At 32.8% G+C, this 16,941-nt stretch overlaps 1 protein-coding gene across 3 annotated transcripts; it reads left to right on the top strand.

Moving 5' to 3' along the window:
* The first annotated feature begins 555 nt into the window (after positions 1-555).
* Positions 556-8,654, top strand: LOC107889202 (serine/threonine-protein kinase Nek5). Of its 3 annotated transcripts, none has more exons than XM_016813557.2 (14): positions 556-1,132; positions 1,215-1,281; positions 1,371-1,436; positions 1,574-1,620; positions 1,730-1,775; positions 1,874-1,954; positions 2,032-2,074; positions 2,223-2,272; positions 3,378-3,459; positions 3,551-3,600; positions 4,037-4,110; positions 4,535-4,586; positions 4,670-5,290; positions 5,372-8,654. In XM_016813557.2, the coding sequence occupies exons 1-14, from the start codon at positions 1,029-1,031 to the stop codon at positions 8,438-8,440; spliced, it is 4,452 nt and encodes a 1,483-aa protein (XP_016669046.2). In that variant the 5' UTR covers positions 556-1,028; the 3' UTR covers positions 8,441-8,654. The 3 variants fall into 3 exon arrangements, with proteins under 3 accessions (XP_016669046.2, XP_016669047.2, XP_016669048.2); XM_016813558.2 differs by having other exon boundaries at positions 565-859; XM_016813559.2 differs by lacking the exons at positions 556-1,132; positions 1,215-1,281; positions 1,371-1,436 and having other exon boundaries at positions 2,032-2,114.
* Positions 8,655-16,941: the final 8,287 nt, after the last annotated feature.

Below are 16,941 nucleotides of genomic sequence, written 5' to 3'. Positions count from 1 at the left end.
TTTTAGTTAAGGTTTAGGTTTAAAAATTTTAATTAATTAAATTTTTAATTAAAAATTTATTTTTATCCCATTTAGAAATCCAAGTTGGCACTTAAAATCTAGTTGGACTGTCACGTAGGATTACCGTTAGAGAGATAATGAAATTTAACGGTAGAGTGATCAATTCGTAACAAAATAATAACATAAGTGACTAAAACGTAACATTTCAAATATAAGTGACTAAAATGTAACCTGAGGCAAACAAAAGTGACTATTTTTATACATTACTCTAAATTTAATTATTAAGTTTGGATCAATAATTACATTAATTCATTAAAAATAAAATTAGAGCATAATATCAAAATTTATTTTTTAATTTAATAATTTATTTAAAAAACATATTTTATTGCGGGAATTTATTTTCCTCCACTATACAAATTTCTAGTATGTTTCAAAATCTGTCACATGAAACGGAGATACTTTTGAAGTACAACTGGTTCTGTTGTGTCGGCGTAGAGTATCGCTTAAATAAACAGAACAAATAAAAAAAAAATTACTTCGGTTGACTACTAAGTTGGGGGATTCTGCTATATTTACTTATTAATCAACTCTCTCTGTTGACTTCCAAATAAGAAGAAGAAAAAAAAAAAGAAACTCTCTCTATTGCTTAAAGAATTCATAACTGAAGAAAAATAGATAAATTAATTCAGTTTTATTTCTCACTACAGAGTGAAGTGAATGAGAAAAGCTGTAGTGAAAATTCAGCAGCAATGAAAAGAAGGAGGTTAGGATCTTAGGCGAAGATTTCGAAAGGAAAAAGGGTGATATTTTTCAAAACGATTCGTTTGATTATTGATGAAATGCACTGGCAGGATAAGAGGTGAAGCGAAGAATCCGGCAATTATTTCGAGATCCGGAGAAAGAAATGTCTTAAAACCAAATTTTTGAATTTTTTTCAAAACGATTCTTAGCTGCTCCTTTTTTTTTTCCTTTGAAATTATGAAATTTTGATTTGCAAAAAAAAAAAGGAGAAATAGGGTAAAGGGTTTATGGCAATGGAGTCGAGAATGGAGCGATACGAGATAATGGAACAGATCGGCCGTGGTGCTTTCGGCGCTGCCATTCTCGTCCATCATAAATCCGAGAAGAAAAAGTATTTTCTTTTCTGGTTTCTCAATTTTTGAACTTTTAGCAACGTGTAAATTGTTTGATCGATTTTATTTTTCGAATTTCAGTTATGTGTTGAAGAAGATCAGATTGGCGCGGCAAACGGAGCGTTGTAGGAGTTCTGCACATCAAGAAGTTAGTTGTTATTTCCTGTTAAATAATTTAATCTGTTAATAGAGAATTTAAATTTCCAATTTGTAATTTACTAATTTTGTGGAACGTAGATGGCCCTTATTTCGCGAATTCAACACCCTTACATTGTTAAATTTAAGGAAGCCTGGGTTGAGAAAGTAAGTTACCGTGCTACATTTTTGTATTTTTGCTAGGATTCTTGAATCAAAATCTACTTTTACTTGTAGCTTGTTGAGTACGTGACTACCTTTTGTTTTCTTCCCCTGTTGATTTTGAGTTTTTGATTGTAATGTAGGGTTGCTATGTTTGCATTGTTACTGGGTACTGTGAAGGTGGCGATATGTGAGTTTCCGTATTTGCATGGAGAACTTTGATTTGAAGTTTTTTTGTGTTTAGATTTCTGCAAAATTTGCAATATGTTAATATTGTTCTGTTTTACTGTTTCTAACAGGGCCGAATTGATGAGAAAATCAAATGGGATCTATTTCCCTGAGGAGGTAATCTAATTTCTCTATACCTACTGAATTTTTACAAGTTAGTTTCTTCTTAGGTTATGGCTTACAAGTTAACACTGATGATTGTGAACTTCGTGCAGAAACTCTGCAAGTGGTTTGCACAGCTACTTCTGGCAGTTGAATATCTGCATTCAAATTTTGTTCTTCATCGGGACATAAAGGTATGAATGTGTTAATTTATATTGGTCTTTCTATTAACTTAATGTTTCATGGACTGACTTTAGCACTATTTTGGTAGTGTTCCAATATCTTTCTTACCAAAGATCAAGATGTCCGCCTTGGTGAGTTTGCCTTTTCCCTTTTCTTCTTGGTTTCTTACAGGTTCTCTCTTTCTCTTTGTTTCTATATTGAGTTATATTAGATATCCTACCTGATTGTCTATTCTGTGATTGTTATCCTAAATTTCCTTTCTGGTCTGTGCTGCTTTAGGGGATTTTGGGCTTGCTAAAACTTTGAAGGCAGATGATTTGGCTTCCTCAGTATGTACTTTGTAATGAAATTATTCTTTTATATACATTTTCTTTTTAATCTTTTTTCAACCGTGTCCGAGGATTGAAAAACAGTTTTTTTGGGTCATTTTTCTCTACAATTTCAGTTGGGTAATAAATAAGCTTATGCTACAAAGCTTCAAAAAGAGTTGTGTTCCATATTTGTGTTCTGTTGGCTGATTCCACAATTTCCTTTAATACTCTTATGGCAAAAATCTTGGATGGCGGTAGCATATTATTCATAGAGTAGATAATTCATAACATAATACATATTCCACTCTACCTGGGTTAGCTGTCACAGTCTAACATGTTCTGGAAAAATAATATGATTTGTTAAATGAACATGCTAAGTGTGTTCCAAGCTTGCAGTTAAACTTGGTGCTACTTTTAGTTCTTATCTACTGAGAACAAATTGTTACTAATTGCCAAGGAAAAGTTATAATAATACCAATTTGATTAAGATAAATAATCACAATCATTTTTCTTCAAGGAAAGAGTTAAACAGAAAAAGAATCATTATTTGATACCTTAGTATTTTTGGAGATAGATGGCTTCATTACTGAGTAATTGAAAAAATATGCATGTATGCGTCTTCTGGTTACTTAGTTAAAGTGGGTTAAATTTGATTATAGTGATGCACTTAACATTTTTAATGGTCTTGTATTAATAATTTAATGTAAAAGAGGCTAAACATTGTGCGAGGATTACATAGTGGAGTACTGTAAATCAACTGTGTCACTCATATGTTGTTTCAAATTTAAATGTCCAAAGACATAAAATTCTTTTATAACTGTACCTGTTGGGTTAGATTTGTACTCCTCAATCCCCACCCTCATACTTGATACATTTGGACAAAGGCAGTAGGGAGGAGGGAGTTGAAACCTGCTTCTTGAGCCTCAAATGCTGGGGTACGAGTATGAGAACAGCCACTAGTCTAAAAATTAGTATTCTCAAGCCCTTATATTGACTTTCAGTTAATACAAAACTTATTTACCTTTGATATAATTATTCGTTTTGTGTATTTATTCTTATGTTAGAATGTGATGATTATTTTTAGTTCTAGTGCTAGTTAATAGTTGTTTACTACATGTCTCAGGTGGTTGGAACACCCAATTACATGTGTCCTGAGCTGCTTGCAGATATCCCTTATGGTTTTAAGTCTGATATCTGGTCTCTGGGTATGTCTTTTCTTGAGTGTTTGACATGTACAAGTATTTTCTTTTTCTTTCTTCTTCTCTTATTTTGGCAGAATTGCTTCTTGTTCAACAGGGTGCTGTATGTATGAGATGGCTGCTCGTCGTCCTGCTTTTAAAGCTTTGGTAAGAATTCTCTCAGTTCTTTGGTTGAATCTTTTACTTGTATTCCGGAATGAGTTTACAGTTATATCCCATTTTGACAAATAGCACAAATTTCATTTGATGTTATATTAACAAGGAAATTATAAAATGTATTTTTTTCTTTAAATCTTCTTGTGGAAGTTTTTTCCATTGCCAAATGTAATGAAACTTTCTCAGTAGTTATCTGAATTGGATTTGAGTAGTAGCAATTTTGCTACATTTATAACAGTTTTCCATGAATTCTTTGATGCACTTGTAAGCAGTGCTTTCAAAATACTTAATATTATCTTCTTGTCTGGTGTGATGTGATGTCCTTTGATAGGTTTTCCACAAGCTACTAATTTTGAGCCTCCGCTAACCATGTAAATTATACAAATTTAATTCTGATCCAACTAATTTTTTATCAAACTTGTTCTAGGACATGGCAGGGTTGATAAGCAAGATAAACCGTTCCTCTATTGGCCCTTTGCCTTCTTGCTACTCTCCATCGTTGTAAGTCTAATATGAACTTTAGAGTTCAGTCTTGTCGGTTTTCATGATGACTTGAGTATTCTCTTGTGATTTTTCATGCTCTATCTGTGCTTTCTACCCTTGCTCATTTCCTCATTTTGCTAAGTATTCTTTCATGCATTTTTTTTGTTCATTAGTATTCTTTCATGCATTATGTTTCAATTAAGTGCGGATCTCTTAATCATATTCTTTATTACATGTCGAGGAATTTTGAAACTGGTTTCTTGGGAACTATTCTTTCCTCTCTTTTATACAGCACAGAAAACTGAATTTTCGTTTAAAATCCCAAGGGACTAAGCAATCTGTATTTGGGTGGTAACGCTTAACATGATTAATGCTGTAAACTTTTTCAAGTAATCAACTCCTCACTGCGTGATGGTTAATCTGTTTAATGTTACACACACAGGAAAACAGTTATCAAGGGCATGCTAAGAAAGAATCCAGAGCATCGACCAAGTGTAAGAGTTTCTTTTTGCTTAATTCTAAGGCTTCTCCACATGCAGGACTTTGATGTAACATTTTGGGTTTTCACCTTGATTAGGCATCAGAGCTTTTGAAGCACCCTTATGTGCAGCCTTATGTTGATAAGTATTGTCCATCATTCAGCAACCTTTCAAAGAACTGCTGCTTGGATAAGCATGTTACCACCAGTCGTGGTATTAGGAAAAACATGGCCGAGAGTCAGAATAGTAATAGCTCATGTAGCAATAAAGATAGTTTGCTTTCCAGTTACAGAAACACTGCCACAAGGGTTCCAGATAGCAATAATAAGGCTACTGCCTCAGATTCAAATCCTAAGGGAGAAGAGATTTGCCCCGTTATTTCAGCTGGTGAAGTTGATGAAGAAGGAATGATGAAACCTTCTTATGTGGAGCAGGAATCTAATGTGCAATCAAAGCAACCAAAAAACACCAAAAGTATGGTGACGGCTTTGAGAGAAGGGAAAGTAAGAGAAAGTGGTTCCCCTATGAGAGGTAGCCGTACAAAAGCTGTAGGTGGATTGACTCAGAGAAATAATATAGAGGCATCACTCAAAGTTCTCAAACCTCCTTGTCCAGCTCCAGGTTCAAAATTCAATGCAAATACACCCACTGTTGCTTCAGCAAAATTACCATTAGATTCTGCTAAAAGGATGCCAGGATCACACCATTTGAAGCACCAGGTATGATTGCCACTTAGTGGTTCAATTTTAATCTATTTTTTATTGGTATCCTCACTTATTTTGCAAGATTCTTCTCTCCAGTTACCTGTAATTGAATCCTCCCCTAAGACTAAACCTAGAAATGAAGGGACTCCTCCACCTGCACCTTGGAAGCATGTTGCTGAAGATAGTCTACCTTCTAAGCACAGAACTACTCCTTCCAACTTTGCAAGAAGATCATCTATTACAGGAAAAATGAAACATGCTGGAACTGATGTTTTAAATGGGGCAAGTAACAGAAGCAAATTAGGATCTCCAGAAATAAACCAGGAGTGTGAGGCTATTTCTCGCCAACCGCCGAACACTTACTTTTCAAATGCTTCTAGGGAGGTAAAACAAGAGGCTGAGACTGAGATAGCTCTAAGTCAATCTACAAAGGGGGTGCAATCAGATAACAGAAATTCTATCTCATCTTCAATCTCAATTCAAGCATTTGAGATTTGTGATGATGCAATAACCCAGTTTATTGACATGAAAGAACAGACACAAGATCATGGGATAATCACTGACATCAAGAACTTGGAATTGCATCCACCATGCAGCTCACCTGCTCTGAAATCAGAGATGCCTGAGGTTCTGTTGAGAGAAAGCTACAGTTATGATCATGAATCTGTCATATGTTCAACTGAAGAATCTGATCCAGCGAAGGCTCATTTCACTTCAGTTGATGAAAAAGTCAGTCCAAGTGCCCCTTTAGGCCTTCCGGTCCTGATTTCTGAAGAAAATTTTGTTCATAAAGATGATACAGCTGCAAGCAGGATAGTTAGTAGGGATGATGCCCCTGTGAGCACCTCAAGTATGGATGATATTCCTTTAAGCCAGATAAGTAGAACGGATGATGCTCCTATAAGTAGTCCTAGTAGTAGGGATGATGCCCCTGTGAGCACCTCAAGTACCTGGGATGATGCTCCTATAAGCAGGCCTAGTAGCGGTGATGATGCCCCTATAAGCAGGTTAAGTATGGGGGAAAATGCTCCTGTAAGTGGACCAACTGCTGGTGAAGATTACCCCTTTAGCAGGCCAAGTAGAAGTGTTGATGCCCCTATAAGCAGGTTAAGTATTGGGGAAAATGCCCCTGTAAGTGGACCAACTGCTGGTGAAGATTGTCCCGTTTGCAGGCCAAGTAGCAATAATGATGCCCCCATGAGCTGTATAAGTATTAGGGATGATACCCATACAAGCAGGTTAAGCATTGTGGAAAGTTTCCCTGTAAGCGGACTGACTGCCAGGGAAGATTGCCCTACTATCAGGACTGATGAAACCATGGCAAGCAGATGTAGTAGTGGTTATGACAAGTTCACTGTAATGGAACTTCTCTCATCAGTTGCAGAAACTTTGCCTTGCACCTCATCAATTTCATGTAGCCCGAAGAATTCACAACCAGATAAAGAAACAAATGTGCATGATTCAACAATTGGAACACCATCTGATGAAATTATACATGTTAAAAGGCACAGTAGCTTCTGTGTTGGCAGTGAGAAGCCAGCAGTCAAAAAGGTAGAAACGGGTGATCGAAGTGTGGATGTTGGGAAACTCATAAATGTTTCGAGGAATGAATTGTATATGAGAAACATGACTAGTTCACTGACTCTTACATCAAGTTGCACTGAAGCTTCAAGTTCAACATCAAATGTTTTAGATTATTCTGGTCTCACGGAAATGGATGTGAGGAACTCCATTCCCTCTGGTGTTAAAGAAACGGATACTACGTGCTGTGTTTCCTCATCTCGAGGACTTATAGATGATGTGAGGGATGTATTAGTTATGAGAACCATGACTAGCCCAGTGACCCTTGTGTCAAGTTGCTCTGAAGCTTTAAGCTCAGCACCAAATGTTTCGGATTATTCTGGTGTCGGAGAAATGGATGTTAGGAACTCTATTTGCTCTGGTGTTGAAGAAATGGATATTAGTAACTCTGCTTCTTCATCCCCAAAACTCGTAAATGAAGCAAGGGATGAACTGTATATGAGAAACACGACTAGTCCAGTGACCATTACATCAAAATTTTCTGAAGCTTTAAGTTCAACACCGAATGTTTCAGATTATTCTGGTGTAGAAGAAATGGATATTAGGAACTCCATCTCCTCATCTCCTGAACTGATAGATGTTATGAGGGATGAATTGGATATGAGAAACACGACTAGTCCAGTGACCAATACATTAAGTTTCTGTGGAGCTTTAAGTTCAACACCAAATATTTCGGATTATTCTGGTGTCGAAGAAATGTCCATTACCTCTGGTGTTCAAGAAATGGATATTGTGAACTCTATTTCCTCGTCTCCAGAACCCATGAATGTTGTGAGGGATGAATTAGATATAAGAAACAGGATTAGTCAAGTGACCCTTGCAGCAAGCTGCTATGAAGCTTTAAGTTCAACATCAAATGCTTCATATTATTCTTGTGTTAAAGAGGTGGATGTTAGGAACTCAATGCGCTCCACTTTTAAAGAAAAGGATATTGGGAACTCCATTTCCTCATCTCCAGAACCCACAAATGTTGCGAGGGATGAATTGGATGCAAGAAACATGACTAGTTCAGTGACCCTTGCATCAAGCTGCTCTGAAGCTTTAAGTTCAACACCAAATGTTTTGGATTATTCTGGTGTTAAACAAATGGATTGTAGGAACTCCATGCCCTACGTTGTTAAAGAAATGGATATCGGCAACTCCTTTTCCCCATCTCCAGAACCCATCAATGTTGTGAGAGATGAATTGGATATGAGAAACATGACAAGTCCGGTGACCCTTGCATCAAGTTGCTCTGAAGCTTTAATTTCAACACAAAATGTTTCAGATTATTGTGGTGGTAAAGAAAGGGATATTAGGAACTCAACTTCCTCCCCGGAGGCTGTGAAGCCCGGATCTTGTGTAACAGAAGATGAGAAACCTGCAAAGGAAACTCTGGATGTCAATTCTTATAGGCAAAGGGCAGAGGCACTTGAAGGGCTCCTTGAATTGTCTGCAGAGCTACTGCAGCAAAACAGATTACAAGAGCTGTCCATAGTTTTGAAGCCTTTCGGGAAAGATAAGGTGTCTCCAAGGGAGACAGCTATCTGGCTATCCAAGAGTATGAAAGGAATGATGATAGGCGATTACGGACGGAATTCATGAAGTATTATTATTATTATTTCCGGTATTCTTTTTCTCATATATTCACACTGCTGTTGTAATTGTTAGCTTTTTTGGATAACGTGCTTACCTCCTCCTATCACCTCATACTGTAATTCTTTCAATGCATTTTGTCATTGTACATAGTTGAAAATACAAATGTACGAATATGCTACGTAGAAGACGTTGAATGCAAATCAAAGTGAAATGATTACAATTGGATCCACTTGCAGTGGATGTTTCGGGTCTGTGCGATTTGTTTTTCTAAAAACTGCAAGACATTCACTGTTGGTTCTCATCTCATCTTTGAGTTACAATTTGACTAATCCAGATTGAAATTGGGTTGAGTTTGGATCAAAGTTCTTAGGTTTGACATGATAGCTAATGATTCTGATATAGATAGATGATTCATATAGTCTATTTGCATAAAATGTTTTTTGGAAAACATGAAGATTTTTCTAAAATACTTGTAAATTTTCTTATGTTTAGATGATGGAATGTAGAATGGGTTTTTTTTTTTTGGTTATTTTCTGGAGAAACTACATTCTTTTTCCAATTAGCTATTGAAATATTAATTGTAAAAATATTTAAAATATTTATTAACAGAATGTTATTGTCTTAATATTATTATTTTATATAGTAATATTTTAATAGTAAAATTTGATACTAAAATATTACCTATAATATATATAAGTTTGGTGAACTTTTTGAACATATCGTGTATTACATTATTAATTATTATCACGTGATAATTAAAAAAAAGTAAGATTAACTATTAATTAATGTGATAGTATATTAATATTAAATTAATTAATTTAGTCATATAGTTTACATATTTATTAAAAAATAACACTATAAAATCATGGTGACAATTATAGTGAGAACTTTTAAAATGAGAGTCATAACAATCAAATTGTTTTTAACTCTTAGATCAAAGTGAATCAATCTAAACCTTAAATCTAAAATTTATTCTACCTCACTAAAATAAAGAGCACAACATCTAATTTTTTTTTCTCTCCCAATGTAATACAAGTTTTAGGAACAATTTTTTAGGATAATATCTTACTCTTAGATTTTTTTTCTGAAGAAAAAAAATAGAAGCAAATTTACAACAGAATGGAAAGTAAGATATTAGGTTTAATCTTAATTTATTTAGGAAAGAAAAACAAATATCAAATACTTAAATTGTTTAATTGTGATAACCCTAGTCTCTTACTTTTAATCTCGTTGTAAATTTGCTTCAAATTTTTTTTATTTTGTTTCAAAAAAAAATCTAAAACTATGAGATTACCCCCAAAAAAAAATTCAGCCTAAAACTTGTATTACACAGCTAAAAGAAAAAAAATATTGGACATTGTACTCTTTATTTTAGTGAAGTAGATTAAATATTAAACTTAAGGCTTAAATTTATTCATTTTGATCTGAAGGTCAAAAACAATTTAATTGTCATGATTCTCATTTTAAGAGTTTTCACTATAGCTGTCAATTTTATATCTATCTATCTATCTATCTATCTATACCAATATCTAAATCTATATATATTATTAATTAATAAAAGTTTTAAACCAATAAAATTATTGACTATTAATTGAACAAGTAAAAAAAAAATGAAAAAAGAACAAGTCTTCTGTAGAAAATGCCGTATAAACAATTTGCAAAAAATAATTATCTCTTTCTTAAAAAATTTAGTGTCATGTGATTTAAAAAAAAAAACAAAACAAAATTGGGTAAAATTGAAATCTTTTTAATTTGACAAAAGAAGAAGAAAAAGGAGAACAAATAAATTATATTTATGTCACATTCTTTTTGTTATTTTAATATTATTATATTTTAAGACATTAATAATTCATTATATATTAATATTTATATTAGCATCCATTAGATTATTAAGATATAGATATTACATGTATTAATAATTATTACTTGATAATAATAAAGTAATTTAGTTGTACATGTATTTTCTACTTTCACCTTTTTTTTCAAATACATATAATAAAAATGTATTAATTTAAAATAAAATATATAACTATTTTATTATGATCTAAAAAATAATTTTTTTATTATTAAACTAAAGTTATAGCAATATTAAATAGATAACTGATAGGTTTCATGTTTCTTTTTAATAATAAATTATTAATTAAAAATAATTATTATTATTTTATTAGTAGAGTTTCAATTTTCTTTAGATAAAAAATTATTATTATAAAATATAAAATCATTATAACAATTATATTTATTTTTTTAAATCCACATTAAATTACACTTATTATTTTAGATTAATTATCACTTAATTAGTATTATAATTATACGTACATTCATTAGCAACACATTTTCATTTAAGTAGAAAAAAAATTAATTTTTAATATAATTTGATAGTTTTTTTTTCTATCACACAAAAAAAAAGTTTGATTTTAATTATTGTTTATACAGTCAACTTTTATTATTATTTTCTGTTTGATACTTTTATTTTATGTTTAATTATATTTACATAATTATAAATATTTTTTACTATGATATTTTGAGATATCATGTTTACTTCTTCTTTTTTATGCAAATAAACATACACGAAAATATGGCATATAAATAAATGTTAGTACAAAAAAGATAGATATAATATTATTTAATGTATCGATAATAAAAATTATACAATTTTCTCATACCATATAATTAATTCAATTATGATTTGAATTCTTTGATTATTACAATCTTTTACTTACCCTCATTTTATTTCATAACAATTACTTAAAATAATCATATATTTTATTAAATAATAAAAATAATTAAATGTGTATACGTATGTGCAAGGCATATTATCTAAAAAACTACTATTTATTTTAAATATATAAAATATTATTGCTTACTATTAAAAATTAATAATATTAGCTCTAATTATTATTTATATTGATATAATTATTACTAAATATTACTTTTAATATTAATAGTTGAAATAGTAATAGTTTAGTAATAATATTCAAAAGATATTCATATGTGTAGGGGATAAACCCATGTAAACAACGAACAAGTAAATAAAGTAGACAATCAAATACACAAATTTACGTGAAAAAAACTCCTAAAAAATGATAAAATATCATTGGAAAAAGGAGATTTCACTAATATAAAGAAGTACAAAGATGGAGAGAATCAAAATAAAGAAAACCCAAAACGCCTATTAAAGTTGTGTGACTCGAATCCTTGTTAAAGAAATAATACAATGGTAAAATTAGGGGATTATGTAGGGCTTAAGGCTGAGGGCCTCTTCTTCTATTTGAAATTGATTAGAATAAGGTTTTTCAACCTTTAAATTAATGTAGTTGAAACTCCTCTTGTATCGTTCAGTTTTCAACACTAGTGAATTTCTTCTCCTCTGTCCGTAGTGTTTTCCCGAAAGGGTTTCCACGTAAAATCTGTGTGCTCTTATTTTTCTTTTCTTATTGCTTTGCGGTCGTTCTATATTGCCATTATCAACGTTTAGTTTAACAATCTCGAAAGAAAAACCCTTCAAACTCAAAAACACAAAATTCTCTTAATTTGTATATTTTCTGTCTTCTAAACCTATGGTAACTAAGGCCTATTTATAGATTGAAATTCATAGATTTTATGTCTTGAATATCACTAGGTTAATCAAAGTTTAAGTGGGAAACTAAAATAAAGTTTAACTGAGAGAAGAAAACCAAGAAACTTGATGAGCACGTCGCCACATCATGACGTGGCTTTGGGTTGCTGGGATGAAGAATGATCGTGACATCGGTTGTTTGTCGGGATGCCATGCCTTCCCTCGTTGCGACATCACTCACTCTTTTGGTCTGAAATGTGAGGTGTACTCCACAAATCTCCACATTGACTTGTATTTGACTTAACTCCTTTGTCAAGCCTTGTTACAGGCCTAATTTAATCTTCGTTGGATGCTTCCTAAATCCAAGCAGTGCTCAAACTTTGAAATTGGAAGACTTTTTGTCAACATGTCAACCAGGTTATGTTTTTTGCTAATTTTATGAATTTGAGCATCTCCTTGAATTCACCTCTCGAACAAAGTGATAATGGATATCTATGTGCTTTGTCCTTTCGTGGAGCATTTGATTTTTGGTGACACGACAGTTGCCCTTTTCTCGTTAACTAGTTCGCTAAATAGGCCTCTTAACCAAATTGCTTCCTTTACAGCTTCAGTGCTTGCCATGTATTCAACTTTAATAGTTGACAAAGCCATTGTGGCTTGAAGTGTAGCTTTCCAACTAATGACACAATTTCTGAAAGCAAATAGATAACTTGTGAGAGGCCTCATTGGATCTAGGTTTTCCATATAATATGAATCAACATATTCGACTAAACCCTTTTTGTAACACCCATAACCCTTATACGTTGCGGGAATAAGGTTACGAAGCATTACTAGACTTTACAGAATAAATAAGAACATTTTTATAAAATTTTAATAAGCATATCAAAAACCAATCATAAAATACTTATATTGTCCCTTGTATGAGCCCTCGAGGCCCAATATGAATTTTAGAAGTGAATCGGGACTAAATCAGAAAACTCAGAGAATTTTTCGCAAAATCTTAAAATTTTCTTAAGAGTAGGGGACACATGCTTGTATGGTCAGGCTGTGTGGCTCACGCGATCAGGAAACATGCCCGTGTCTTAGGCCATGTGGGCATTTGATGTGAGGCACACGGTCGTGTCCTAGCCCGTGTCCATACCTATGTAACTCTTTGACTTAAGTCACACGACCAACCACACACCCGTCTGATAGGCCGTGTGCATGGTGCAGGGGTCACACGGCCAAGCCACATGCCTGTGTGCTAGGCCGTGTACAAAAACTTAGGCATTCTATTTTGAAATTTTAAAGTGCAGGGGACACACGGCCAGACCACACGTCCATGTACCAAGCCTTGTGTCACACACGGTTGAGACACACGCCCGTGCCTCTACTCGTGTGGATGAAAATAGGCCACTTTTCTCACCCAAATTTGGTATCAATCTATGCACTACCATTTCCATACTCACATATCAAAATAAAACCTTCCATTCAAGCCAAAGAGTCAAGCTTCATATCTAACATATCATTACATATATTCAATATCTAAACTTACCAAATTATTCATGTATACATATTTGCATATTTAACTAAATTTTATAATTACAACCATACCTCAATATGCCTTTTGATTAACTATCATTAAATCATTTTAAACTCACCTCATGCATGATTAGTCCATATATATATAAGTTAATTAAAAACATAAACAAAGTGTAACTCCTAATATTTACACAAACCAACTTTACTTAAAACCATTCCAATTCCTATACATGAAAAATAAACCATAATATGTATAGCAAAATCTACCGGAGCAAGTTGGATAGTGTGATCTAATGTGCTGATCCAATCTCCCGGCTTCTCAAAAGTCTACAAAGAATATTAAACAACACAAGTAAGCTTAAAGAAGCTTAGTAAGTTTGTTGGCTTTAAACATAAATCTTACTGAACATACTATAACAAATTATTCAAATAATCATTCAATATACAATTCTTTCCAAACACAATTTCAATCGATGAATTCACTTATTTCAGTTCATTATCAATAATAACTTTAAATCTTCAATCATTAATTTCAAATGTCACTTACCAACTTTTGTCAAATCAGAGAATGTCTTACGAATATTAGTACATTGTATACGGAAGCCCGAAGGCTACACAGAAGCACATAAGTGCTAAACGGAAACCCGTGAGGGTTGAACGAAAGCTCATAAGAGCTGAATGGAAACCCATAAGGGTTAAACTGAAGCTCAAAAGAGCTAAACGGAAACCCATTAGGGTTAAAAAGAAACTCATATGAGTTAATTGAAGCTCATGAGAGCTAAACGGAAAGCAAGCACGAAAATTCACAACAAATGCTGAACCTCGGTTTACTTGGGTAATTTGTCATCAATTCCTCTTTTGCACTGAACAACTGTACTCAATCCTGCGTTCCGTTTTTTTCGAACATTAGATTTTATTTTTTAACAATTGATATGAATAAATTCATAATACCATTAATCAATTTAACATATAACATTTGAAATATAACCATACGAACTTACCTTGGTTAAATTGTGGAATTTGTAGTAGTTTAGAGACTATTCTGCTAATTTCTCTTTTTCACGATTATCAACGGGCTCTTGATTTAAAATATAAAATTATTCATTCATTAGCATATAATTAAATTTTAATTCACTTCACAATTAATACCCCTTAATTTTCAAAATTACACAATTACCCTAACTTTTATAGTTTTACAATTTAGTCCCTCATCAATTATCCTATCAATTGAGCTAATTTTTCTCAATTGACAATTTATCTAAATATTCTAAGCTATTATACAGCCTTTGATCAATAGAATTCTTAGCATTAAACCCTTATATTTAATCTTTTCACAATTTGGTCCTAAAATCAATATCTATTGAAATCACTTAGTAAAATCATCATATAACAAAATTAAAGCTTCAAATCCCTGTTAATTCATCAGAAATATCCAGAACTCATCAATGGTAACTTTCAAAATTACCCATGAACTCGTAAACTAATAAAATAGTTTTTTAGACCTAATTGTAAAAGTCTTAAAAACATAAAAATTTCAAGAAAAGGGCAAGAATTAGACTTACATGCATAAAAATATGAAGAACTAGCTTAGAAATTCTCTCCCATGGCTGTTTGTCAAAATTTAGAAGATGAATAGCCTAGAAACTTATCAAATTTCAATTTGTAAATGTAATTTTACTTTATTTACCATTTTGCCATTGATGGCTATATTTTATTAATTTCCTTACTTATGCCGCCTCATCCCTTAATTTTAGGCTTAATTGCTTCTTAAGTCCTCCCTTATTTATTTATTAAGCCATTTAATCACTATTTCTTTTAATTTACTTTGCATCTTTTTCAATTTAATCCTTTTTAATTAATTAACTATCAAAACATTAAAATTTTCTAACAAAATTTTAATATTACCTTAATGACACTTTGTAAATATTTATAAAAATATTTACAGTTTAGTTTATAAAATCGAGATCTCGATACCTCGTTTTCTAAACCATTTAACCTAATAAATCCTCATAAAACACAAATCACTAATTCAAAAATCTTTCTAAAATCACATTTGACTCGTAAATACTAAATAATAAAATTTACGAGCTTACTCATCGGATTTTGTGGTCTCGAACACTGTTTTTGACACTACTGAAAATCAGGCTGTTACACTTTTGGCTTCTTCCGAACTCTCAGCACATATTTAAAGTACCCTACAAATATATAAAAATCAACAATACTGAAAATCAGGCCGTGTGTGACACATGGTAAGCCTTGTGGATGTGTTGCCAGGCCGTGTGTCCCCTGCACCTAAAATTCTAGGTTAGTTTGCATGGTAGTAAACACATGGGCAAAGACACGGCCGTGTGTCTCAACCGTGTAGAGGACACGGCCTAGCACATGGGGGTGTGCCTTGGCCGTGTGCCTCAAAATGAGCAATGACGTCATAAACAGAATGTTCGGGTTTTTGGATACGGGCGTGTCTAGCCGTGTGAGGGACATGGGCGTGTGCTTGGCTGTGTGAAAACCCCTATAGGTTCGAAATGAAAAATAAATTCAAATAATTTAACACGAGTGAGGGACACGGGCGTGTGCTTTGCCTCCACACGGGCGTGTGAGGTATAACCTTAGAAATTTTACTAAAATTTTTAATAGTTCTCGATTTAGTCCCAGATCGATCTTAATTATATTTTGGACCTTGTAGGTCCATAATAGGGACATTATGATGTTGTTTGATTGGTTTTAAATTAGACTGAAATTTTATAACCCGTATTCTTCGAAATGTCTGAGTATGTGTTCGGTAACGCCTCGTACTTTGTCCCGGTCTAGGGTACAGGTAAGGGGTGTTACAATCCATACCTTATCTTATACTCTTATTTCAAACGATCGTTTGTTGATATTATTTTGGGCAAATTCATATATATGGCGGATACTTACGCAGAATTTCATACCATTGGTTCACATTTAGACATACCTTGATCCAGTTCTGTACATATACGTATACTAATAATTAATTGTGTATAACATTCAGATGAACTCCATATCATACTATATCAGAATCTCGTAATTCAAACTAGCATTGACTCAGATTCAGAATAAAGTTAGAAGAAGATGCAATACCCTTTACTATTCATATTTACAGATCATCATAATAGATACCTTTCTTGACGTACATATACACATCTCTTTTCTATGGAAAACCCTTAAGACTTTGTTCAACTCCTTTTCTAGAACATATAAATACCATATCTTGGTCACACTTATTATAGAACTACTAGAACTTACTCATATCTTACCATAGAGACAAATATTCAGATTCATAGCTTACCAGATAATTCTGACAGTTCATGCCACATAGACTTGGAAGAATACACCATCCAAAAAATTAGATAAAACATGCCACAAAGGCGATCCATTTAAAATTTGCCACAAAGCCGAGCCATGTAAA

Source organism: Gossypium hirsutum, chromosome A09 (assembly GCF_007990345.1).
Source record: "Gossypium hirsutum isolate 1008001.06 chromosome A09, Gossypium_hirsutum_v2.1, whole genome shotgun sequence".
In the NCBI taxonomy this organism is placed as follows: Eukaryota; Viridiplantae; Streptophyta; class Magnoliopsida; order Malvales; family Malvaceae; genus Gossypium; species Gossypium hirsutum.
The sequence above is the reverse complement of the archived record's forward strand: the minus strand, read 5'-3'. Positions and strand labels throughout refer to the sequence as shown.

Excerpts from the sequence above, each read along its gene's own strand:
- LOC107889202 (XM_016813557.2), top strand. The coding sequence starts at position 1,029 with ATGGCAATGGAGTCGAGAATGGAGCGATACGAGATAATGGAACAGATC. Across the intron at positions 1,133-1,214 it reads CATAAATCCGAGAAGAAAAA|TTATGTGTTGAAGAAGATCA; the intron begins GTATTTTCTTTT and ends TTCGAATTTCAG. Across the intron at positions 1,776-1,873 it reads GGATCTATTTCCCTGAGGAG|AAACTCTGCAAGTGGTTTGC; the intron begins GTAATCTAATTT and ends AACTTCGTGCAG.